The sequence below is a fragment of the Tupaia chinensis genome, unplaced genomic scaffold (assembly GCF_000334495.1).
Source record: "Tupaia chinensis unplaced genomic scaffold, TupChi_1.0 Scaffold000056_1, whole genome shotgun sequence".
In the NCBI taxonomy this organism is placed as follows: domain Eukaryota; kingdom Metazoa; phylum Chordata; class Mammalia; order Scandentia; family Tupaiidae; genus Tupaia; species Tupaia belangeri.
The window spans coordinates 1305487-1332730 of record NW_006159514.1 but is presented as its reverse complement, the minus strand read 5'-3'; the positions used below and the strand labels follow the sequence as shown (position 1 = coordinate 1332730).

The 27244-nt window shown below is 39.6% G+C and overlaps 2 protein-coding genes across 9 annotated transcripts in view; one reads left to right on the top strand and one right to left on the bottom strand.

Moving 5' to 3' along the window:
- The window catches only part of METTL8 (methyltransferase 8, tRNA N3-cytidine), a 135141-nt gene extending 120725 nt beyond the window's left edge, over positions 1 to 14416 (bottom strand). For all 3 annotated transcript variants that reach the window (XM_014592095.2, XM_014592089.2, XM_014592097.2), the window contains exons 1-2: positions 14304 to 14416; positions 13764 to 13821 (exon numbers count right to left, since the gene is read on the bottom strand). The gene's annotated coding sequence lies outside the window, so the exon portion shown is untranslated. The remainder of the gene's footprint in view (positions 1 to 13763; positions 13822 to 14303) is intronic.
- Positions 14417 to 14431: 15 nt separating this feature from the next.
- DCAF17 (DDB1 and CUL4 associated factor 17) overlaps positions 14432 to 27244 on the top strand; it is a 129187-nt gene continuing 116374 nt past the window's right edge. Inside the window, exons 1-3 of one of the 6 annotated variants that reach the window (XM_006141484.3) lie at positions 14432 to 14534; positions 15436 to 15539; positions 25056 to 25146. In XM_006141484.3, the coding sequence (XP_006141546.1) occupies positions 25087 to 25146 (60 nt within the window). In that variant the 5' untranslated portion in view covers positions 14432 to 14534; positions 15436 to 15539; positions 25056 to 25086. Of the gene's footprint in view, positions 14535 to 14563; positions 15093 to 15171; positions 15202 to 15435; positions 15540 to 25055; positions 25147 to 27244 lie in introns of those variants that run through there. The other 5 variants (XM_014592088.2, XM_006141483.3, XM_027776063.1 and 2 more) reach the window with 5 other exon arrangements.

Sequence of the window (27244 nt, the reverse complement as noted above, 5' to 3'; positions counted from 1 at the left end):
TCCCTTTCTGCTTGGTGACCACAGGTCCCCGTAGGCAAAAACCCCCCCCCACCCCCCCCAAAAAAAAAAAAAACACTAAGAAAAAATGGCCAAACTTAATTGTAGGGGCAGGTCTGGAGTTGAATGTTATATCCCAGAATTTAATTGGGAAGATCAGACCACAACAGAAGACAAAGTACGTGAGACTGAACTGGTGAAACAGTTGTAATGATTTTTGACCAAAACATTGCTGATTTTCTTCTAGGCTTTGTTTTCCCATTTTAACAACTTTTTTCTTGTCTTGAGCTGCCGAAAGGTTCATGTACTTACTATTTGAACAGAATCCTAACCTGGCTTTAAGCCTGGCTTTAAGCTTTAAGCAAAGCTCTCTTAGCATTTCTTTTATTCTGATTTATTAAAGCTAAAATTACTTTTCTTGAAATTAAAAAATATATTAAAAAATACCTATTTAATGACTATGTAGCATCAAGTAGGTGCTACTTTATAGTATATTCATTCTACTCAGATTTTCAAGCCTAAAGTCAGACATGTATTCACATATATGTATCTATCAGTTGAACTAGCTATTGAAAGTAGTTAGATTATTTAAGAAATTTTGGGAATCAATAAAATGTGCGGGAAAAGGAATAGAAAACAATTCTAGACACCAGAGTTAGTGTGGGAGGAGGGTGGAGAATGGCAGAGGGTGAGAAATAAGGGGAAAAATATATATATATGAAACTAGAAATGGAAAATTATCAATGGTAATATGTATGATTAAGCCACTATGTAGTATATTCTGGATAGGGATGATTTCTCGCTTTCTGTCTCTCTTTGTCTTTCTGGCAAGCACACACGCCCTATAGCAAAAGCCTCTCCAAAAATATAAAAATTAAAAAATAATAAATAAATAAAATATGGGGGGAAAAGGGAATGGTAAGTATATATACACACATATATATATGAAACTAGATGTGGAAAATTGTCGATGAGGGACCAGCGGTTAGCGTAATGGCTATGTTGCTGGACTCCCATGTAGTTAACCGTGGTTTGAGTCCCGGACCCGGTGGCTTAAACTCACGCCGGGTGCATGTGCGTGCATGCCCAAGATTCCTAGAGGAGAATGGAGGAGAAGGGATTGTGGCATCGCCATCCTCCCTAGAGGGTGTTTCTTACTTTCTGTCTCTCTCTGTCTGTCTGGTGAGTGCACACGCCCTATAGCAAAAACCTCTCCAAAAAAAGAAAAAAAAATTGTCGATGATAACATGTATGATTAAGCCACTATGCAGTATATTCTGGATGGGAAATCACATTTTCTATGCTGTGACAATGCTCAATGAATGAATGCAAAATTACTTAATTAATTAAAAAAATTTAATTGAAAAAAGAATGAAAAGGGCTATTCTTATCATATTATATCAAAGGCATATGCTATTAACATGACTTATTACTATTGATGTAAATCCTTACCACCTGGCTAAGGTAATGTTTAATAGAGTTCTCCACTGTCAAGTTATTTTACCAATACCTTTTTTCATATTCTTTGGAAGAAAACCAATGTACAGAACCCACATTTCAGAAATGAAGATGGGGGGACCAGCAGATGGCATACTGGTCAGTTGCTAGACTCCCATGTAATCAACTGTGGTTCGAGTCCCCAGCCCACTAAGGTTTGCATTCCAGACCTGGTGGCTTGAGCTCACATTGGGCACTTGTGCATGCATGTCCAAAATCCCAAGAGGAGAAGGGATTGCAATGCGGCCATCCCCCTGAGGGTGATTTCTCACTTTCTGTCTTTCTGTCTCTCTGGCCAGCACATGCACCCTATAGCAAACATTCATATTAAAAAAAAAGAAAGAAAGAAATGAGGACAGGACTAGTGGATGGCATAATGGTTACATTGCTGAACTCCCACACCGTCAACCGTGGTTTGAGACCCAGGCCTGGCGGCTTGAAACTCACACCAGGCACGTGTGCATGCATGCTCAAGATCCTGGGAGGAGAATGGAGGAGGAGGGATTGCGACATGGTCATGATCCCTGGGGGAGGGTGATTTTTTGCTTTCTGTCTCTGTCTCTTTGGCAAGCACATGCACCCTATAGCAAAAATCTCTAAAAAACAAAACAAAAAGAAAAGAAAAGAGAAGAGAAGAGAAGAAAAAGGAGGATACAGCCCATGGCCTGGTGGTTAAGACAACGAATTCCGTATGACTGACAGCATGGTTTGAGTCCCATACTCAACAACTTCATTAACGTCCTGGGCACATATGCATGCATGCCCAAAATCCTGAAAGGAGAGAGAAACAGAGAAGACAGGATTATAGCATGACCATTTCCCATGGCAGAGTCTTTCTCTCTTTCTCTTTTCTCCCTTCCACCACCTCCCTTCCCCACTCCCCAAAAGCACATACGCCTTCTGGCAGGGAAAAAAAAAAGTTATGCTCCATTTCTGTAAGGATAGAGTATCTACATAAAATATTCCCCATTAACTATTTTGCATTGATGATTTGTCTCTTCTCCCTCATCTATTTATTTATTCAACCATTTATTTGGTACTATGGACTATGGCTATTTATTTATTTATTTATTTTTGGAGAGATTTTCGCTATAGGACACGTGTGCTCGCCAGACAGAGAGACAGAGAGACAGAAAGCGAGAAATCACCCCCCGGGGGGATGGTCACGCTGCAATCCCTTCTCCTCCATTCTCCTCTCGGGATCTTGGGCATGCATGCACACGTGCCCGGTGTGAGTTTTAAGCCACCGGGTCCGGGACGCGAACTGCGGTTGACTATGTGGGAGTCCAGCGACATAGCCATTATGCTAACTGCTGGTTCCCTGTGGCTATTTATTTTAAACTCTGGGTTTGAACTCAGTATTTTATTTACTTTGCTCAAATTGTTCTAACTTTGGCCATTAAGAGTTCTTTCAGTTGGTTCCTATATCCTTTTGGCATACTTGCACCATCAATTTTTATTTTTTTTTTGGTTTTGTTTTGAGCCTTTCCTTACTATCTAGCACTACAAGATGCTGTGACCTCACCTTGTTTATTCCTTGATCTAGTCCTAGAATTAGACACTTCTCTAAAGAACCTTTGTTCGTTTTATTAGAAAAACAGTCTGAGCAGCAGGTGTGCTCCCTTTATTAGGTTTTCTTTGCTTCCAGGTCTTCTCTTGACTGGCAAAGCAAGGAAATGTATGTGTGCACAATGAATCATACCTACCTATATAAATATTTCTATATGTACCCACATGTATTTATGTAAAACTCAACTAGAGTTCATACTAATATCTCTAACTCTAATTCATTACCCACATGACTCCAGTCTTCCCCTCATGCCTGTCTATAATCTTCCCCACAACAGTGCCAAATCTGGTTTCTATACCAACACCTAATTTCTAATTGTTCAATTCCAGTACACATGCATAGTGGTTTCAGAATCATAGCTCATGCCTCTGTGAGAAACCTTATCAACTACAGCATAGTGCTTATGTACAGTTCCTAATGCCTTTAGCTTTAAAATCTCCTTTCCAAAGCTATTCAGTTCAGTGCCGGCAAGTGGTGTGGTGGTTAAAGCTCTGGATTCCTACATGGCTAACCACAGTCTGAGTCCTGGACCTGGTGGCTTGATTTCTCTCTCTCCCTGGCCAAATAAAAAATAATAATAATAAATAAAATAAAATAAAGTTACTCAGGTCAATACCTTTGTCCAGGCCTCTTTCAGTGAGGTGACTGGGTACATCTTTAATACAGTTAGATTATTTTGTCACAGACTACATTTCATGCCAGAATTCCTACTCCTCTTGAATTATTTTTAAATTTTTACATTAATTAAGATTCATTCTTTGTGCTGTAAAGCTCTAAGGATTTAACAAATGCATAAAGTCATGTATTCACCATTATGGTATAATATGAAATAGTTTTACCACTCTAAAAAAAGTTTTGTGTGGCCTGATCAATCTTCTCTCCTGCCTAAACTCCCTGTTTCCTAACATTTTCCTATCACTGCTTCTCTTCCTTTCCTTCTCATCCTCCTGGTATGAGGCTCTTCCCATTACATAAGTCTTCATTCTTTTCAGCAGAAAGGGGGAAGGTTGTTTTAAAAGACAAGAAGAAAAGGCCGAATGGTAGTAAGTGTTCACTTACACCATATCTTACATTGATAGAAATATTCACATTAAAAATATGAGAAGGCAGAATCCTGGTTTGGTAAGTTGGTAGAGTTGATATCCCCCAAACCCTTCAACCCCCAAAGGCTGGATAAATCTATTTTTAAAAATATCCTGGCACTGCTGTGAAATGACCAGAGTTGCATGGGAGCCCTGGATTCAGTTCCCATCCCAAACTGAAAAACAGGTCAGGCATGCCTGTGGTCCTAACTAGGAGGTGGGGCAGAAAGATTACAGTGTGGCAAAACTATCAAAAATGTCCACCTGTCTCTCTGTCTAGTGCATGCTCTCATGTAGCCTCTCTCTGTCTTATTTTTTTTTTTAAAGTTAAATATATTATGGAGCCAGTAAGAAAGAGAAGTCCTCAGAGACCAAAAGCTAGCAAAAATCCAGGGCTGAATGTGCACTGAAGCCAGTAACTGCCCAAAACTCTACTAGGTGTCTCTCTCTCTCTCTCTTTCATTCTCTCTCTCCCTTATCCTCTCTCTCTTTCTCTCTCTCTCTCTCAATATATATATATCACAAAAATGTTATCTAAATAATGAGCCAGCTCCTTGGTGCAGTAGTAATGCTCTGCTCAAGAGAAGCCAAATCCCATATGGTGACTGCAGTTCTGATTCCTAGCATGGTCAGGTTGAAAAACACACTGGGCAGGTGTGCAAGTGTCAAAGCTCTGGAGAAAGGCAATCACGGCATGACTATACCACATGCAAGGTGCTCATCCTCAGCCGCCTTCTTCATGTGCACATGATCTACCATGAATAAAGAAAAAAAATGTATATAAACGAACTCAAGTTTGAGTTAACATTAGAGAATAAATTTTTAAATTCTTCACATTATCAGATTAAAGGAAAAAAACTGTATGATCATCTTAACAGATACAGAAAAAGCATTTGATAAAATTTAAAAACTATTCATGATTAAAGATCAAACAAACAAAACCTTTAGGAAAAGTAAAATGGAAGAGAGTTTCATTAACTTCAAAAAAGTAGCAGCCAAAAACTTAGTGTCATTGTTAATGGTGAGCTATTAGAAACATTCCATTTTAAACATGAGTAAGACAAGAGATGTCCAATATCAATGGTTTTATTCCATACTGCAGTGGATGTCCCATGACAGTAAGGAAGAATAATAAATAAAAAGTAATGATGTTGAGAAAGAAGTAATGAAATAGTCAGAATTCCCTGAGGACATGATTATTTACATAAGGAAACCCTACAAATGATGATTACTACTATTAAAGACAAAGTTTGGCAAGACTGCTAAATGAAAGATCAATGTACCAAAAAAATTGCAATTTCATATACTAGCAAAGACAGTTAGAAAATGTAGTTTAAAAATATACTATTTATAACACCAACTAAAAATATAATGTATGTAGAAAGTTACAAAATATACAAGTCCTATAAAGAAAAAAACTATAAATCTTCATTAAAAGACACTAAAGAATGGACTGTCCATGGCACAATGGTTAAAGCACTGTCCATAGGGAGCCAGATCTCACATAGCCAACTGTGGTTCAAACCTTGCCGCTAGTGGCTTGAAAAACATGCCAGGCATATATTCTCCAAATCTTGTTGGGATGGAGAAAGAAATGGAGGAAAAAGGATTGCATTATGATTACATTCCATGGGTTCTCTCTCATGCAAGCATGCATACTCTGGCAAAATTAATTAATTAATTAAAATATAAAAACACAAAAAGATATAACTAAATAGTGAAACATATTGTCTTCAGGGGGCTGGCAAGTGGCATGGTGGTTAAGGTGCTGGACTCCCACACGACCAAATATGGCCAATCCCATACTTTCCCTCTCTGTCTTTTTCTGTCTCTCTCTGGTCAAACTAAAAAAAATAATAACAATGATGAATAAAATATAAAACACAAAAAGATATAACTAAATAGTGAAACATATTGTCTTCAGGGGGCTGGCAAGTGGCATGGTGGTTAAGGTGCTGGACTCCCACACGACCAAATATGGCCAATCCCATACTTTCCCTCTCTGTCTTTTTCTGTCTCTCTCTGGTCAAACTAAAAAAAATAATAACAATGATGAATAAAATTAAATAAAATAATTCTTTAAAAATATATTGTCTTCATGGGGCCAGCAGGTGGTGTGGTAGTTAGAGTGTGCTGGACTCCCACATGGCTGACTGTGGTTTGAGTCCTGGACCCAGAGGCTTTGTTTTTCTCTTTTTTTCTCACTTTCTCTGTCTCTGTCTCTCTCTCCCTCTGTTTCTCTCTCTGTTTCTCTCTCTCTCTCTCCCTCTCTGGTAAAAATTAAAATTAAATAAATAAATAAAGTTCAATAAAATAATTCTTTAAAAAATATATATGTTGTCTTCATGGATAATGTGATATGGCAGAGATGCCAATTCTATTGAAATTGATGTACAGATTTAAATCTTCCCTTTCAAAATTCCAAAAAGTTTTTTTTTGAATCTACGCTGATTTAAAAATATATACAAAAGTACAAATAGCAAAAGAAATGTACGAAACTCTTGATGAAGAGTAAGAACTTGCCCTACCAGCCAGCTCTCAAGCCTTACTATAAAATGATAGTGATTAAGTGGCCAGCCCAGGGAAAGAAAAACAGAAGAATGGAACAGAAAACAGAGCCTAGCGATAGACCTGACTATGTATGTGACTTGATGTACAACAAAGCTGGCACTGCAGATCTGTGAAGAAATGAGGACTATTCAGTAAATAGCCACTGAGACAAGTGGCTATTCACGTATGAAAAAAAAAAGAAAAGAATTTCTAATTTATTCCATACTCCAAAATCAACTTCGTTCTTGACTCAAGACTGAAGTGGAAAAGGCAAAATTTTAAAACTTCTAGAAAAAAAGATACATGAGAATATCTTTATGACTTTATGGATTTTTTTTAAACAAGGGCAAGAAGTTCTAACCATAAAGGGAAATACTAATTTATTTTACTACATTTAAATTAAGGACTTTTTTCCTTGCTCTCTTAAGTTTATTATTTATTTCTTCTGAGTGTGAAGCAGCCCCCCAATACATTCTCAACCCTACAATATGCCACCAGTCCTCAGCCAGCTTTGTATGAAGGGCAAGGACGTGCACAGTGTACTTAGGGACATCTCTGGACTTGAACTGGGAACCTTCCCATGTATGATTACCTTACAGAGCACTGCACTTTACCACTGTGCCACTGTGTGGCCTCAAGACTTCCTTTCTTTATAATACCAAATATGCCACAAATTGAGAAAAGATATTTGCAACACATATGAAGAAGGATTGGTACGCAGAAACATTCTACAAGTCAAAAAGACAAACATTCCAATAGAAAATGGGCAAAAGTCATGATCCATCAGACTCTGCAGATGAGCAAAAACATGAATAACTAGTAACATTAAGATGCACAACTGTATTTATGAGAAATACATAACATCAAGTAAGATATAATTTTATAGTCACTAGATTGGCAAAACTTAAAAGTCTGACAATACAAGCACTGACAAGCATGTGAAATAATGAGAAGTCTTATATTCTGCTGGTGGGAGTATAAATTGATACAATTACATTAAAAATCAACATAGTATTACCCACTAAAGCTGACAATGCACATACCATATAATCCAATAATGCAGCACTTGGGAATATTCCCTGACTCTCTGTTGTAGGCAGAATTACAAATGATGAGATGCCCAGCATTCCTTCCTCTTACCCTCTTACCCTTGTACACAGTCTGCATAGTGCTGGAGTGTGTGTGGATGGGGCCTGTGAACATGATGGATAGCCATTCCCTTGACTAGGTTACGTTTGTGTGAGACCCTATCTTAGCTTCTTAGAAGAAGCAAAGAAATTCTCCCACTAGCCTCGAAAAAGCAAATTTCCGTTTTTGTGAAAAGGCCATGTGGCAGGGAACCGTGGGCAACTCTAGGAATCCTACAGCTGCAAGGAACTGAATTCTGTCAACAACTAGTGGGTGAAAAAGGAATGTGAGCCATAGATGAGATGGCAGCCCCAGTGGATACCATAATTTCAGCCTAATGAGACCTTGAGTAGAGAACCAGGCTGTGTCAAGACATTTGACCTATAGGCCAGAATAAATGAGATTATAAATGGGTGCTGGTTTAAACTGCTAAATTCATGGTAATCATTATATAGCAAATGAAAACTAATATGTCCTTTAGTGTGTATACCAGTCGACAGATATAAGAATGTCTATAGCAATACTTTTCTAGGAATAAAAACCTGAAAGAAAGAAAATCTCAGCAAATAGAAAATAAATAAACAGTAATAAAATACTATACAGAAGTGAAAACAAAGGAACTAGAGGAACATTACCAAATATGATGTTAAAGACAAACTGCAGAAGAGTATATATATACAGTATGATTGATTTATATGATATTCGAAACAATTCAAGGCTCAGCTATGGTGGTACAGATGGTAGGATGCCACTGCATGATACCAGAGCCATATGGGAAGGCGGGGTGTTCAGATCTTGGGTCAACCTGAACACACCAGACATACTAAAGTTCGTATCTCTCTCTCTCTTATAAAAGAAATGAACTTTAAAAATTTTCAAAATTTAATATTTTATTCATAGAAAGAAGACAGAGGATCTGGGAACTAGGAGTGGTAGGTAGGAGAAGTCAAAATTTTAGGTAGTATTTTCTTTTTTTAAAAGTTGATGACAGGTATGTGGGTATTCAGTATATAAGTATTATTTTTATATTATGCCATGCTATCTGCACATTTTTTTGGAATAAATAATTTTAAAACTAAAACTATCAACCTTTACTTTAAACCCAAATCTTTCTTAACTTTGTACATGCATGAATGTACTACATAATCAGACAAATATTAAAATATACATAGGAAAGGAAACATAAGAACCAAACTATAGTCAAAAGCTTCAATAATTAAAGAAAAAAATTCCCATAGTGACTTTCACCTGCCCTCCTATAATTACCTGTGAACAGGTCACCATGTATTTCACTTTTGCTCCTGATGCTGCACTCAAGGATCTGTTTAAAGAAAATTTCAGACCCGTTCTGTGGCTTAGTGATTAAGGGAGCTAGATCCCACATGATGAACCACAGAGTTTGAATCTCAGTTTGGGAAACTGAAAAATACGCCAGATGCGTGTACATGCATCCCAAAGTTTTGACAGGATAGAGAAATGGAGAATGGATTGCAGAATGACCACGTGGGCTCGACTGGAGGGTACTTTCTCCTTTTTTCTGCCTCTCTCTGGAGAGCACATGGCAAATACATATATATATATACATATGTGTATATATAATCACCCTCCAGGGGGGATGGCCATACCGCAATCCCTTCTCCTCCATTCTCTTGGGATCTTGGGCACGTACGCACACGCGCCCAGTGTGAGTTTAAGCCACCAGGTCTGGGACTTGAACCATGGTCAACTACGTGGGAGTCCAGAGACATAGCCATTATGCTCACTGCTGGTCCCTCTAGCAAATGTTTTTTTAAAGAGTCCGAGAGTGGATATAATATCAACCTTATGATTTTTTTTTTATCATTTTCCCATGATTCCACATGTTCTGGTCACTACCTACTTCTGGAATCTGATTTTATTCTCCTTCCAACACACCCTAGCCATGGAACAGATCCTAACATTCTTTAGCGCTAATGTCTATATTTAATAAAATTCAGGCATTGTTTTATTGTCATTGCATCATGAATGGTTGTCAGTTTCTCATTTGTCCTAAGGAGTTAAAGAATGTTCATGTGTGGTTTTGCTTTATTATAATTTCAGTCAATTCTTTTCTTTCCCTCAGCCCTAATATCCACATTAGAAATCCTGTCAACTCTATTTTCAAAATATATCCTGAATCTGTTTACTTCTGTCTCTTCTGCTACCAATCTAAAACACTGCCACCTCTTACCTAGTCCAACACAATGACCACCTGTCTCCTTGCAATTATTCATGCCCTCATACAACCTTCTCTACACTATAGTCATAATGACCTTTTCATAACACAAATAGGATCATGCTAATCCCTTCTTCAAAGCCTCCTATAGTTTTCCATCACAACAGAGTAAAATCCAAAATCCTTTATAGCCCATATAACTGACATGACTTGGTCTCAGCCTACTGTTCCAAGATTTATCTCCTCCAAAACCTAAAAAAGCCACAGTGACTTTCTGACTATTTTAGAATAAGCCAACCTTGTTATACTTGAGTATACTTTGCCTATACTATATATATCAGCTCTTCATCATCATTCAGGGCTCAGCTCAAAAGGCCTCTCTTGGAACCAGCAGTTGGTGTAATGGCTATGTCACTGGACTTCCGTGTAGTCAACTGCAGTTTGAGTCCCAGACTCGGTGGCTTAAACTCATGCTGGACGTGTATGCGTGTGTGCCCAAGACCCCAAGAAGAGAATGGAAGAGAAGGGTTTGTGTTGTGTCCATCCTCTCTGGGGGGGGGAGGGGTGATCTATCACTTTCTGTCTCCCTGTCTCTCTGGCAAATGCATGTGCCCTATAGCAAAAAAACCTCTCCAAAAAAAAAAAAGGCCTCTTTTCAGAGAAGCCTTTCTCATCCACTGTGCCTAAAGCAGGGCTTCCCACTACTCTTTAGCATATCCTCTTTAAAATATTCTTCACTGATTAGTATCTTAAAATCTTATCTTTTCATGTATGTATGAACTGTCTCTCTCCCCCAACCTTGCCTATTCTGTTTGTTATAGAACTCTATGCCAAAATAGTTCCCAGCACACCATGGATGAGAAATACTTATGTGTTGAATGAATGTCCCCCTGTGGCCTTCGTTCAAATTCCTTTGTCTCTGAACAAATGCTCAAGTTTAATAACCTGAGTGCTGTATTTATTCAGTTATACCGTGCTGCTTTAAACAAAGCATGTGAACAAAAAGCATTTTTATTAACTTCTCAATCTTATTTCCTCTTCCTTGTCTTTAAAATATCATAGCTAGGAGAGTTAAGTATTCTGTAAACATATCACAAAGAATGGCAAAATAAAAACGAACCAAGTTTGTTCTATGCCCCAAAATAAGAGGAATAATTTTCCAATAATAAACTACATCTGTTCAGGTTCCCATACCTTCAACAAATGGAAAGCGTTTACAGTATAAGCAGAACTCTTGGGATTTCAGCTTTTTGAAAGTTATTTCTTTTTATTAACACTGAGGTTTTCTAGTGGTTTAAACAATAAGGTGAGGGTCAGCCAGGTGGTGGTTAAGGTAAATGGATCCTACATAGCCGACTTTGTGGTTTGAGTCCCAGACCAAGCAGCTTGAAAAACACACTGGGTGTGTGTCAGTGTGTGCCCAAAATCCTTAGAGGAGAAGGGACTGTGTTATGGTCATCCCCTATTGGGGTGCTTTCTCACTTTCTCTCTCTCTTTCTTTCTCTCTCAATCTATGTGTCTCTCTCCAGCAAGTATAACTGTCCTATAGCCAATTTTTTTAAAGAGAGGAAAGAATAAGGTGAGACTAAATCTGCATCTGTGCTAAAAGTACCTAATGGATGATGACAGATTCTATACAAACATTGTTTTTATAGACCATTCACTCATTCAACACACATATGCATTAACCACATACTAAGGAGATAGAACCCCATGACAAGTCTGTTGGATTGCTGGGAAAGTCATGATGTATTTTTGCATAGAAAAACATAAAACCACCATCATGACTTTCCCGATGACCTAATAATACAGTGCACGGAAGCACAGAAAGGCTATTAAGCTGTGGAAGGCTAAGGAAAAGGGTCTGAGTAGAATTGTAATGTCTGGGATGAGTTGTGATCTAAACAGGTAAGAGGAACAGAGGAAGGGAGCTTCCAGATAAAGAACATCTCAAGTGTAAAAGGTGTGTTGGCTTGAGAAAATGGACAAATATGTCAGAATCACAACAGTAGAAATGAGGATGGCAAACAGATGAGGGTAAAATGTGGGCATATACTATTCTAAGAGACTAAGATTTTGTCCTGCAAGGTAGCTCAGGACTATGAGATTTCTCTAGGAGAAATTTATTTTTCAATTTGATAAAAATCTAAAAACAAACAAAATTTTTAACAAAATAATACTTTGGATCATCTGGATGGCCACCTTTTTTTGTGGGGGTTGGAATAAAAAACATTTTTTTTCTGATTTTAAAGTTAATTTACTTATTCCATGAGAGAGATCAAAAGAGAGATGGAAATACAGCACCCCTCACATGGTCTTGACACTGAGATCTAACCCCTAAGGTCTCCAGCCTTGAACTGACAACCTTCTCACGTGGGTCTGCCTCACAGTGTCACATTTTATAGCTGTACCACCATCTGGTCTCCATGGCCACCTTTTAATTGGATGCTGTCACACAATTTCAGTTCATACATTTGTGTTTAGGATTGCACTACTAAACCAATGGTACAATTTATCATTGGTGCAGGTTATAAAGAAAGAAATGGGGACTACTCTGTGTAAATGTTGTTTGTTGGGGACCAGCAGGCGGCATGGTGGTTAAGGCGCTGGACACTCCCACATGGCCGACTGTGGTTCAAATACCGGACCTGGTGGCTTGCTTTCTCACTTTCCCTCTCTCTCTTTTACTCTCTCTTGTCAAATTAAAATAAATGAATGAATAAATAAAATTAAATAAATAATTTTTTTTAAAAAAGTGCTTGTCAAGTGAAGGTAAAATGAAGTCAGAACATACTGAACAAAGAAAGTAAGTGGTGTTAAAGAAAAGAGGTGAGAGCATTGAGTAATTTCTCAGGGCCATATGGACAGGCCTTTCTGTAAGGAATTATGCCATGGAGGACAGGATACATTCATTTTAAAGAACTCTTTAGGTCCACCAAAACAGTCTCATTGGTCACAAGGATAAGAATTTATTTGAATGTATTGGTTTTATAGTTTGACTTCTTTTAACTTATAAATGCTTGGGTGTTGCAGCTGTATAAAATATATGGCATAAGGAGATTTATACTTGCATAAATGTAACATATTAAAGATATTTTAAGTTAACAATAGAGGATCTTAGGTCTCTACTGGGGATTAAGAAATTCTGCTATTAGTGATTAGGAGTCACTGTAAAAGACTGTAACAGGCAAGTGACAGCTGTGTGATTTAAAAAAAAAAAAATCACTGTGGCAGTAGTGTGGGGGGTTGCAAATGAAAGTACCCAAGAAAGGCAGGAAGAGTAAAGAGGCTGCTTTATGTGATGAAAATGATGAGACCATCAATTACTCAGATGAAATGAAGATGAGAACCAAAGGGACTTGATCGTGGGTTAAGAAATGCAGGGCATTTAGAAAGACTATTACTTTGGTGACTTGGTGGTGAGATAAAGACCACAGGAAGACACAAAGAGGGTGGGGAGGATGAGAAAAGAGACAGATGAATTCAATCAGGAGTGATTTGAATTTCATTTCAGCCAAAGAAAACCAGCTATCTTTTCTGGGTTCCAGTTTTCTCAGTGACAGCTGCATTCATGAATTACCAAATTAACTATTGTAGCGCTCTCTAAAAATATACAAAACACTCTACTGTAGGCTGTAAATAAGTCATGAAAAATCAGCAGAAGCCCAGGCCCTGAAGAAAATTTAGCAGGGTTAAAAAGATATAAATTTTTACTAAACATTTCATTGTGATCCAAAGCACTCACCCAGTACTGTACTTTTTGTTCTGCCACTCAGATGCGATCACTCATTTCCCTTGAGCACCTATGAACAAGAGGTAAGCACACCAAATCCACGTGAGATACGCAAAGACACCACCCTCAAAGGACCTACAGCAATGCTATGGGACGCGCGGTGGTGCATGATTATGGACTACTCGTGTACTGGGAACTTTGTCACCGGTAGGGCTGGTTAACTAAGCATTAAGCTATCCTTTACTTAAGAGAAATCAGCGTGGGCTATCTTAGGCAGTCCAGTAAGAACGTAAGCATTTTTACGCCCTATAAGGGAAAAAAATGGAGACGACAGGAAATACAATGTAGCGATTATCGCGAACCCAACTAATGTCTCCATGGGCCACACAGGGCAGGCCTTTGGGAAGGAGTAATTCAATCCTGGAAAAAGCCGGCATCTTCCACCACTAATTCTTGACACGAAAGCATTGTGTTTATATACCCCAAATGTTTAAGCGTCAACGTCATCCACAACGTCCAACGTGCGGCTGAAGGGAAAGCCGCCGGGCGTACCTTTAACACAGAACGCTGCATTGAGGGGGGTCGCACTCCACACCGAGCGGAGGTCAGGGACTGAGAGGCTTGGGGATTACGGATTGGTAAGGAACCGATCCCTAAACTCGAAGTGGGCAGAAGGAACGGAGAGCAGGAGGCTGCAGCACAGCGCCCCCAGAGTCGTCCCACGCGCGCTGCGTGCCGACCCGGAAAAGCGCCCCGGCTAGACCACGCAGGCCCGGAGGAGCGGTAGGAGGCCGGACTGCTGGGCACCGACACGGAGGAGGCGGGGATGGGCGGGGCTAAGGGCGGGGCGCGGTGCGTGGAAGGTGGGGCCGGGCGGGGCCTGTTCCTCGGTGTCTGACGGGAATTGTAGTTCCGGGTGGAAGCCAGGCTCCCTTACAGGGTAGTGGGGACTGTATTCTCAGAGGGTGAGCTGGGACGTCTCGGGCCGGCCGCTCGGTGCAGGTCCCGCAGCCGGAGAGTTTGAGAGACAGGCCAGGAAGGGGGTGTTTCTTTCCCTCGTCTCCTCGCTGAGGCGGGGCCGGCTCCGCTTTCCCTCGATCGGTCCCTTGTGTCAGCTCTTCCTGGGCCCCACCAGAAAAGTCCGGGCCTTGAGGTTCGGAGTAGCGGCAGCGGGCCCGCACGAGAGTAAGGGACGCACCCCTCTTCGGCCCAGCCATGGGCCCGACCCGGAAGCCCAACGTGTGCCGCAGGCTGAGTCGCCGAGCACTGGGCTTCTTCTCGCGCGACGCAGGCGTGGTGCAGAGGACGAACTTGGCCGTCCTGCGGGCGCTGGTGTGCCAGGTGACCGCTCCCGGCCGGGATGCCTGGTGCTTGAGCCTACTGCGGGATTGCAGCTTTGACGCGCTAGGGCGGTGATCACGTTATGAGGCTCACGTGAAATGGGGAAGGGGTACAGCCCTGAACCTGGGGCATTAGTAAATAGCTACTAATAGGGCCACCAGATACTTAAAAACTTCTTATCCATTTCCTCCTGCAAGTAGACTCTCAAAAAGTTGATCACCTAGTAAATAATGTTTTTAAATGACATACGTGGAATTACTCTGGAAACTAAATGTAACTATCCAACTTAAAACTGGTGTACAGTAGAGTTCTTTCCTAAACTGAAATTCCTTATATCTTTCAGGAAAGTACTAAATTTAAGAATGTTTGGACAACTCATTCCAAGTCACCTATATCCTATGAGAGAGGAAGAATATATTTTGACAATTATCGGTGCTGTGTCAGCAGGTAACTTTTTAGTGTTAATTTTTCCTTTAAGTCACTGTTGATTTTTTTTTAAATAAAAACTAGATTTTAAGGAATCACATGTCTACGTTAAGTTGAAATAGAAAGATGAGTCCAAAATAAGACTTGGTGAAAAACTGTAATTTAAAAATCTTAAGTATAAACTTGTAGATTTCATTTTTGTACATACCAATTTATAAGAAAACTACAGTGCAAGCAAAAGTGATAGACTACTCAGTACTGTTTAATATTTTATTCTGCTCAGAAGATACCAGTTAGGAAAAACAGGTAGCAAATAATGCTGCTTTGGAGAAGAATGTCTGTATTTTGTTCTGGCTATGCTAGTTTTTTGTTTTTATTTTTCTTTTCTAACAGAAGCATAGTATAGTATGGAACCAAATGTTTATTGTGGGACCAGCAGTTAGCGTAATGGCTATGTCGCTGGACTCCCACATAGTCGACCGTGGTTCGCGTCCTGGACCCAGTGGCTTAAAACTCACGCCAGGCGCGTGTGCGTGCGTGCCCAAGATTCCTAGAGGAGAATGGAGGAGAAGGGATTGCGGCGTGACCATCCCCCCTGGCGGGTGATTTCTCGCTTTCTGTCTCTCTGTCTCTCTCTGTCTGTCTGGCGAGCACATGCGCCCTATAGCAAGAAACCTCTCAAAAAAAAATGTTTATTGTAAGCATCATTCACACCATGAGGCCACAGGGAATATTGGAGTGATTCCCTAGATCTATTGATAGATTAAAAAACTATCAAGAATTGCCACCCTCACCTTATTCCATTATCTGCTCCCCCTTTTCCTCTACGTCCTTGCTAAGTATTTTAACGTATACTCTAAACATTTAACATCAGTTTTCATCTCTAAAAAGTATGGGCATTTTCTTTCTTTCTCTTTTTGTTTTAAGGAGGATTTTGCCTTAGAGAGCAAGAAAGAGAGAGAAACAGTGAGAAGGAAAGTGAGAAATCACCCTGATGGGGGATGGCCACACCAGAATCCCTTCTCCTCCATTCTCCTCCCAGGATCTTGGGCACGCACACACATGTAGCCCGCCAGGTCTGGGACTCGAACTACAGTTGGCCATGTGCAAATCCAGTGATGTAACTGCTACACCATCTGCTAGCTTCATAATGGGCATTTTCTTTGTAAGAGCTTTATTGAAAGACCTGGGGATCTTAAAAAAGTTTGTGGAGAACACAGTATGAAAAAACTGTGTAAAATCTCAAAAATGTTTTGCACCAAAATTAATTTGTACTTTTAATTCTGTTCTCTAGAGACTATTTGAAATACACTTGTATAATTCCCATACTGTACAATTTAATTTTTAATGCATTCACAAATATATGCAAGCATCACTACCATTTTTAGAACATTTTCCTCACTCGAAGAGAAATAGCATACCTGTTGGCTATTTACCCCAGTGCTATCATTGCCTCCGCCACTGCTCGTGTATTTTTCTGTCTCTCTAAATGCACCTATTCTGGACATTTTATATAAATACAATGATATATTATGTAATCTTTGGTGTTTTTTCACATAGCGCAGTGTTTTCAAGGTTCATCCATGTAGGATGTATCACTATTTTACATAGTGAACAATTTTGTTTTGTTTGAATATACCGTATGTTGTTATCTATTCTTCAGTTGTTAGACACCGGGATTGTACTTAAATGCACCTATTCTGGACATTTTATATAAATACAATGATATATTATGTAATCTTTGGTGTTTTTTCACATAGCGCAGTGTTTTCAAGGTTCATCCATGTAGGATGTATCACTATTTTACATAGTGAACAATTTTGTTTTGTTTGAATATACCGTATGTTGTTATCTATTCTTCAGTTGTTAGACACTGGGATTGTACTTTTCGGTTATTAAGGGTAAGACTGCTATAAGCATTCATGTATAAGTTTTTGTGTGAGCATAAGCTTTCAGTTCTCCTGGATGTATAGCTAGTAGTAGAATTGGTTGGTCATAGCTTTGTAACTATGTTTAATAATTTGAGAAACAGCCAGAGTGGTTTTTCATTTTATATTCCCATCAGCAGAGCGTATGGGTTCTGATTTTTCCATGTCTTTGTCAATTTTTACCTGACTTCGATATCTCTTTGAGGTTTTCTGTTTTGTTTTGTTTTTTAATAAGAATTATTTGTTTTTATTTTATTTGTTATTATTATTATTATTATTATTATTATTTTGTTTTAACTTGAGTAGAGAGAGACAGAGAGAGAAAAGAAAATGAGAAAGCAAGCTGCCAGGTCCAGAACTTGAACCAGGTCAGCCATGTGGAAGTTCAGCACCCCAACCACCACCCCTCTCCTTTATGTTTTGATTTGCATTTTCCTGATGATTGAGGTAAAGAGGATCAGGAGCTCAAGGCTGACCTTAGGAAAGGTTAGTGAAAGAAGCAGACATGGTGCTATGGGCCGTGTGATTGTAGCCATTAGGGAAGCTGAGGCAGGAGGATTTAAAGACATGTCAAGGGGCCAGCAGGTGGCATGGTGGTTAAGAGTGCTGGACTCCCACATAGCTGACTATGATTTGAGTTACAGACCCAGGGGTTTGCTTCCTCACTTTCTCTCTCTCTCTCTCTCACTCTCTCTTAAAAAAAAAAAAAAAGAAAGGAAAAAAAAAAGACATGGCAAGACCTTATTTTTAAAAACAAGAGGCTAGCAGGTGGCATGGTGTTTGGGGCACTGGACTCCCACATGGCCAACTGCAGCGTGAGTCCTAGATCTAATGGCCTGCTTTCTCTCTTTCTCTTATCTCTTCCTGGTCAAAGTAAAGAATAATGATAATGAAGAAAATTAAATAAATAATTCTGAAAAACAAAACAAACTGAAAAACTAGAAATAATATAAAGTATGCTCTCAAAACATAGTGGAATTAAACTAGAAGTCGGTAACATAATGATATCTGGAAAATCCATGAGTATTTGGAGATTGAGCAGCACACTTAAATAGCATATGGATCCAAAAAGTCTCGAGAAATTTTAAAATGTTTTTAACCAAGTGAAAACAAAGATACAGCATGTCAGCATTTGCAAGATGCAACAAAAGCAGTGCTTAGAGGGACATTTATAGCATTAAAATGCATAAATTAGAAAAGCAGTAACACCTGAAGTCAGTACCCCAAGTTGCAACCATAGGAAGGTTGGAAAAGAAGAAGAAATTAAATCCAGGGTAACAGAACAAAATAAATAAAAATTAGGTCAGGAATCAATGAAGTTGAAAACCAAAAATCAGTAGGGAAAATCAATAAAACCAAAAACTGTTTCATTGAAAAGGTTAGTAACGTTGGGGCTGGCAGGTGGTGTGGTGGTTAACGGCGCTGGACTCCCACATGGTCAACCGTGGTTCAAGTCCTGGACCTGGTGGCTTGCTTTTTCACTTACCCTTTCTCTCTCTCTTTTCTGTCTCTGGTCAAAATTTAAAATATATAACAAATGGAATTAAATAAATAAATAATCTAAAAAAAGATTAATAAAATTGATAAACCTCTAGGCTAACCTAGAAAAAAAGATGAAAAAAAAAATGACCCAAATCACTGATATGAGAAATGAAAGATGGGCAATCATTATTGATCCCATGGACATTAAAAGTGATGTATGTCAGAAATTCAGATCTAAATAAAGAATGGGAATGTTGAGAAGGAATAAATGAAGGTAAAACAAAGTCTCTTTATTGATTTAACAGATAAAATTGGTTCAAAATAGTAACAGCAAGAGAGTAGTGAGTATACCATGTGGACAAGTAAAATGAATAATGGCAATGTTATAAATGAGAGGAGGATGGAATTAGGGATGTTCTGTTATTTTCTTCTCTATGAAAAACTTATCTTACAAGACAGGTCTAGCAACACTTTTCCTCACTTTTAAAAAAAATTTTTTTATCATGGATGGTTTGTGTATGAGAGAGAGAAGACCCTCAACAGATCTTATCATGCCATGATTGTATTTCACCATTCCTCTAGCTCCTCAGATTGGGTACCCATGTGTATCTAGCATGTTTTCAAGCCTACCTGAGGATCTGAACCCGTAGTCAGCCATGTAGCTTTCAGCCTTGTAGAGCGTTTGCTTTACCTCTGTGCTGTAGTGTCTGGGCCTCCCTCACTGTTTATGTTAGAACGTCAAATCTCTCCTTTATGTCTCCACTTTTTTTTTTTTTTCTTCCTTTAAGACAGAATTTCACTGGGTCATGATCTGCCTCAGTTCCTGTGTAACTAGGGCCATAGGTAGGTACCACTGTGTTCAGGGTCTCACAGTGTTGCACAGGTTATCCTTGAGCTGGTGATCTTCCAGCCTTAGCCTCAGCCTCCTGAATCACTGAGATTACGGTTGTGCACCACTGTGCCCAGCTTTTAGGTTGGACTGGGAAATTAAACCAAGCCTCATGTGGTCCCAGCTTGTAGAGCATAGAATCTCAGCAGGACACTTACCATAGCTGGGCCCCATCTTCACTTCTGAAGGTTAATTTCTCTGGATATTAAATTCTGGGTTGGAGTGTGGTTTTTGTTTTTGTTTCTTTCAATACTTTCAATGTTTTACTCCACTCTTTACTTATATCATCTCTGAAGAGAAGTTCATTGTGATGCTTAATCCTGGTTCCTATATAGTTAAGGTATTCCCCTTCTGCCTAACTTCTTTCACTAGTTTTTCTTCATTTTTTATTTTCTGCAGTTTGAGTAAGATATATCTAGGTGTAGATTTTTTCATATCTGGTTTGCTTGCTGTTCTCTGAGCTTTTTGCATATGGGTTTGGTGTTATTAATTTTGGGGAGTTTTCAGTCATGATTATTTTAAATATTTCCTCTCTTTCCTCCTGTCTTTTTTCTTCTTCTGGTATTCCTGTTATTGTATATATTATATCTTTTCTTCTTTTTTAATTGCTAACGGATACATTTGTTCACCGAAGAGAAAGAAAGAACCTCCCAATGGAGTATGATCATGCTGTAATCCTTTTTCTTTTACTTGTCCATCCCATCAGGATTTTGGGTACACATGCACATATGCCTGCCATGGGGCAAGCATTTCTGTTATGGTGTTTTTGATTTCTATCATTTCCTTTTCATTTTAATCATAAGGATTTTCATCTCTTAGCTTAATTTACCCATCTCTTCTTGCATGTTGTCTACACTTAATCTATTAAAACTCTTAGCATATTGGGACCAGCAGTTGGCATAATGGCTATGTCACTAGACTCCCATGTAGTAGACTGCGGTTCGAGTCCCAGACCCAGTGGCTTAAATTCACGCCAGGCACGTGTGCGTGCATGCCCAAAATCCTGAGAGGAGAATGGAGGAGAAGGGATTATAGTGTGGCCATCCCCCCTTGGGGTGTTGATTTTTCGCTTTCTGTCTCTGTCTCTCTCTGTCTTTCTGGTGAGCACACGCGCCCTATAGCAAAAACCTCTCCAAAAAAAACCCAAAAACTCTTAGCATATTAATCTTAGTTGCTTAAGTTCCTGATCAGTTATCAATTCCAAAATCTCAGTCTAGTTCTAATGTTTACTTGGTCTTTTCAAACTTTTTATTTTGCTTTTTCACATGCTTTGCAGTTTTGTTGTTGTTTATTGAAAGCTGTATACGAACTATTGGATAAAGGGAATTGAAGTGAAAAAGCCTTTAGAGTGAGATGATTTTTGTTTATCTGGTAGGGGTTAGGCTATGATTATTGTTTCCTACATCTGTTAAGTATCAAAGGTTAATATTTTGGGACCAGCAGTTAGCATGATGGCTATGTTGCTGGACTCTCATGTGGTTTGAGTCCTGGATCTAGTGGCTTAAACTCATGCTGGGCACATGTGCATGTGTGCCCAAGAGAAGAATGGAGGAGAAGGGATTGCGGCATGGCCATTCCCCCTGGGGGGTGATTTTTCACTTCCTGTCTCTCTGTCTCTCTGTTTCTGGCGAACGCACGTGCCCTGTAACGAAAACCTCTCAAAAAAACCTTCATCTATTGTCCTTATTATTGTCACCTCATTACTGGCTCTGGGCACCTTGATCTTGGGCATTTCTTGCTAAACTGTAATTGTCAGTATCCACCTCTCTGTCTGTTTCGGGGGCAACATTTTGTCCTGTGATCTCAGTTCTCTAATGAATCGCAGAAGAGCTGTTGATTTTCAATTTGTTCATTTTTCTTGGGGTCAGGAATGACAAGTCCTGTACTATTTTCATGTAGGATGAGAAACAAGTGAGAGTGTACAGTCAGCATTTGAGATGTGTTCTGACCCCAGGGGACTCCTTTCAGCTATGTTTATGTAGTTGTCTCTGGGAAATTAGCCAGCCTACCGTTTGGCCGTGTCTCTAATAATCTATCAGTCTTTCCCATTTGCTTATCACCACAACCTCTGCTGGATTTTTGGTTTTTGTTTGTTAGATTTTTTACCATAGGATGTGTGCACTCATAGGAGAGAGACAGAAAGAGGGAAAGTGAGAAATCACCCTCGTTGGGGGTGGGAAGGATGGTCATACTGCAATCACTTCTCTATTCTATCCTCAGGATTTTGAGTACATATGCACATGCGCCTGCAGTGTTTTTTAAGCCACAGGGTCCCGGATTCAAATTGTGGAGTTGGCCATGTGGGATTCACTGCTTTAACCACCACACCACCTGCTGGCCCACCTTCCACTGGTTTTGTTTGTTTGTTTTTGTTAGGTTTTTGCCATGGGGCACATGCATTCTGGAAAGGCTGGAGAGAGATAGTGAGAGGGAAAGTGATAAATCACCCTCTAAGAGGAATGGCCATGCTATAATCCCTTCTCCTCCATTCTCCTCTTGGAAGTGCCTGGCTTGAGTTTCAAGTCACCAGATCAGGGTCTCAAATCACAATCTGCCACGTGGGAGTCCAGCACCTTAACCACCTGCCACCTGCTGGCCCCTCCATTGGTTGTAAGAGTGCTCTTTGCTTTGAACTTCTCTACACTCTGTTGCAAATCAAAACACTTTTTCTGGAACAAGACTAGGGGCTATCTGTCTTAAGGCCTGCTTCTTTCCCCAGGCAAAATCTTTGAGCTAAGGCTCTGGAACTGTTGGTAGGAATCAAGGATGCAAATCAAATCACTTTTTCTGGAACAAGACTAGGGGCAGGAATCAAAGGCATACTTCTTTCTGACTTACTTCCCTACTCTAAAAACTAAGCACTGGAGGTTTAGAGAACATTAATCTCAGATCTTCTCAGTTTGCCGCTCTCAGCATGAAATCACTGTATCTTGAGGAAGGATAAAGCCAGTCAGGGCCCCAGTATTTTTGCCTGTCATGCTTAAGGTAGAGCCTCCATCCCATGAGCTGAGTAGAAGGAAGCCCCACTTCCTGACTGCACTCACCCAGGACTTAGTCCTAACAATAGGCTGCTGGCAGCTGGATGAGAAATACTATCATCCTGCCCCTCCTGGGAAGATAGCCAGGAAATGGCAGGAGAGGGAGCCCTGTGCTCTTGATCACACCATTCTGGAATGGAGTTTCTATCTAGCTGGGCTAGGAGCAGAGAAGGAGCATGCCCTGGTTCTAACACAACAGACTCTCAACCATTATTACTGAACTCGCAGACTTTCTTGGATAAATGTTTCTTTATGTATTGTATGTCCCCAGGACCATTTCCAAAGACTTTCAATGGTTATCCTTTTAAAATTTGCATCAGTTTTGCTGAAGAGTATGTCCACAGACCTCCTCATGCTCTCTTCTTGAAAGTGAAATCTGGACATTTTCTTATATGATCATAATGCCATTATCACACCTAGAAAACTAGTACTAATTCTTTGGTATCATTTAGTTTTTTTTTTTTTTTTGAGAGGTTTTTGCTATAGGGCGTGTACACTTGCCAGAAAGACAGAGAGAGACAGAGAGATAGAAAGCGAGAAATCACCCCCCCGGGAGGGTGGCCATGCCACAATCCCTTCTCCTCCATTCTCCTCTTGGGATCTTGGGCATGCACGCACACGCACCCGGTGTGAGTTTAAGCCGCCGGATCCAGGACCTGAACCACGGTCGACTACGTGGGAGGCCAGCGATATAGCCATTACGTTAATTGCTGGTCCCTTTTGGTATTATTTAATACCCAATTCATAACTTGCCCAATTTAGTGGTTACTTGTTTGAATTTTTAAAAAATTTAAGTGCCAAACAATTGTTCATCAGTAATGCAACTGGACACAAATGGGAAAGTTCTAGGTTTGCATCTCAGTGCCTCTGTGTACTTACTGAGTGCACACATATGCCTATGATCCAGGCTGACTGAGCCTGGGGCTTGATTGTGGTGTAAAGAACCTGCTGACCCTGGGAACCAGCAGTTAGCATAATGGCTATGTCGCTGGACTCCCACGTAGTCGACCGTGGTTCACGTCCTGGACCCGGTGGCTTAAAACTCATGCTGGGCGCGTGTGTGTGCATGCCCAAGATCCTGAGAGGAGAATGGAGGAGAAGGGATTGCGGCGTGACCATCCCCCCTGGGGGGTGATTTCTCGCTTTCTGTCTCTATGTCTCTCTCTGTCTGTCTGGTGAGCGTGTTCTGGTGAGCGCACACGCTCTATAGCGAAAATCTCTCCAAAAAAAAAAAAAAGAACCTGCTGACCCTGTTAGGGAGATCTCTCTCTTTCTCTCTCTCTCTCTCAATTAAAACAAACTTTTGAAAGTTTTGTTTTTTAAAAAATCAGAGTAAGGGGAATTGATTTGTGTTCTAATGGTAAAGTACTGGAGTTCTTTAATGTGCCAACCAGGGATGTTTTACCCATAGGCTAGAATCACATATGAGGCTGCTTTCATTCTTGTGAAATTCACCTTTGTTTAAACCTTTAAATCAGAGAGAGAACATCAAGGGAAATAAAATTGTCATCCTGAAAATTGTTTTCCCTTTCAGTGGTAGCTTAATTTTAAAGTTGATCAGTTAAAAGAACATCCATGATTACATCTCAGTTCTAATCAGAGAAGTATAAATTAGAAGACTATTTTTCACATCAAAGATATAATAATCAGTCCTGGCAGAAGTATAAACTTATTCAACCTCTCTGAAAGGTAACCTGAGAGTAAAAAAATCATAATGGGTATTTCCTCTTTATCTACTGATTTTCATTCTAAAATAATGGAACCTTTTTTATCTACTAATTTTTATTTTAATAACAAAACAATATTTTATGAATTTGATGGAATCCAACAGAGATATTCATAGTAAATGAGGATAAAAAAAGAATTCAGTGTGATCCAGTTTTGGAAAACAGTGTCTAGGTAGATACGTGTGTATAAAGAAAAACTAGAAGGAAATGAACCAAATGTTAATAGTGGTTATTTTTGGTACCTTTATAGTATTACAAACTATTTTAATCTTATTATATTTTTCAGATTCTTGTTTCTATGTGTATATATTATTAATTTTATAATCTGAAAAATATGTTAGCATTCAGTTAACAAGAACAAGGCAAATAACAAATTGTATTTTGGCATTCCAAATCTGTGAATAAAAAAGCCTCTCAAGCCTAAGCAAATTCTTACTTATCAATAATAACCACTTATTTTTCTTTTTTCTTAGTATTGCAGCAGAGCCAAGAAAACTTTATGAAATGCCAAAATGTTCCAAAGCAGAAAAAATAGAGGATGCATTATTATGGGAATGCCCAGTGGTAAGATTTATTTTTAGAGTGTTTTTTTCTAAAGCATTTTTAGCTCAGAAGAACTGGTTATTGTTAATATACAGTCATGCGCTGCATAACAACATTTTGGTCAGCAGTGAACCAATATAGTATGACAGTCCCGTAAGGAGCATATAAGCTATATCATATAGCCTAGATGTGTAGTGGGCTCTACTATCTCGGTTTATGTAAGTACATTCTATGATTGTACAGTGAAATCACGTAGCAACACATTTATCAGAATGTATCCCTGTTATTAAGCAATGCATGATTGTTATATTGTATAAAGGAATAGATTTTAATACTCCTTTAACATTTAAGCTGGGAGGAATTGGGCTGAGGAACAGTGATTTCTGAATTCTTAATGCTATTAAGAAGAGAGTATCATTTATCAGTTTTCCTTGTGAAATAATTTCTTTTCTAAATCTGTCAGGTCATTTGTACTTGCCAGGGAGAGACAGACAGAAGGAGAGAGAGAAGGCACTTCTTACTGGGGGATGGTCATGCCGCAGTTCCTTCTCCCCTTTTCTCCATCCTGTCGGGATGTTGGGCACACACACAAACTCTGAATGTTTTTCAAGCCACTCGGGCTAGAATTTGAACTGCAGTCAGTCATGTGGAATCTGCTTCCCTTAACACCTAGGCCACAGAGCTGGCCCCCTTTTGAAATAATTTCTCTTTCTTAAGAGATTTTTGCTATAGGGCATATGTGCTTGCCTGAGAGAGAGAAAGACAGAGAGTGAGAAATCAACTCCCCCCAGGGGGGTTGGCCATGCCACTATCTCTTCTCCTCCAGTCTCTTTTTGGGATTTGGGCTTGCACACACACATGCCCAGTATGAGTGTTGTGTTTTTGTTTTTTGGGTTTTTTTTGGAGAGGTTTTTGCTATAGGGCGCATGTGCTCACCAGATAGACAGAGAGAGACAGAGAGACAGAAAGCCAGAAATCACTCCCCAGGGGGATGGCCATGCCACATCCCTTCTCCTCTTTTCTCTCCTCGGGATTGTGGGCACGCACACACATGCACCCAGCGTGAGTTTAAGCCACTGGGTCCGGGACTCGAACTGCAGTTGACTACATGGGAGTCCAGTGACATAGCCATTACACTGGAGTGTCAATTTTAAGCCACCAGGTGTGGGACTTGAACTACGGTCGACTATGTTGGAGTCCAGTGACATAACCATTATGCCATCTGCTGGTTCCAATAATTTCTTTTTTTTTTTCTTTTTTAAAAAAATTATTTACTTAAATTTACTTATTCATTCATTTATTTTAATTTGGCTGGAGAGAGACACAACAGAGAGAGACAGACAAAGTGAGAAAGCAAGCCACCAGGTACAGGGCTTGAACTTAGCCACGCCACCTACTGGCCCCAATAATTTCTGTTTTTTAAACCCATGAATATTGGGCCAGCTGGTAGTGTGGTAATCAAGGCACTGGATCCCACATGGGCCACTCCACAGTTCAAGTCCTGGACCTGGTGTCCTAAAAAACATATTGTGTGTATGTGCATGCCTGCCCAAAATTCCAAGAGGAGAATTGGAGAAGAAGGGATTGCAGCATAGCCATTCCTCCTGGGAATGGCTGATTTTTCTCTCTCTGTCTCTCCAGTGAACATACACATCCTGTGGCAAAAAGACCTAAAACAAAATAATAGTAATAATAATATGAATATGGTTTTTAAGTTAGTCTTTTAAATCTCATAAACTAGAAAAAGTTAGTAAGATTAAAGTAACTAGATTAAAGTAAGTTTTATAAGCAACATAATGTAGTTTATAATTAGTGTTTAAGAGATATTCCATTTAATATACTAAAATGATTAAAAAATATTTAGAACAACAGTTAAGTTATTGAATATATGACTCTTTGAAAGTGAATGCTTATGGAGTTAGCATAATGGCTATGTCACTGGACTCCCATGTAGTCGACTGTGATTCGAGTCCTGGACCCGGTGGCTTTAACTCATGCCGGGCACGTATGTGTGCGTGCCCAAGATCCCGAGAGGAGAATGGAGGAGAAGGGATTGCAGCGTGACCATTCCCCCTGGGGGGTGATTTCTGGCTTTCTGTCTCTCTGTCTCTCTCTGTCT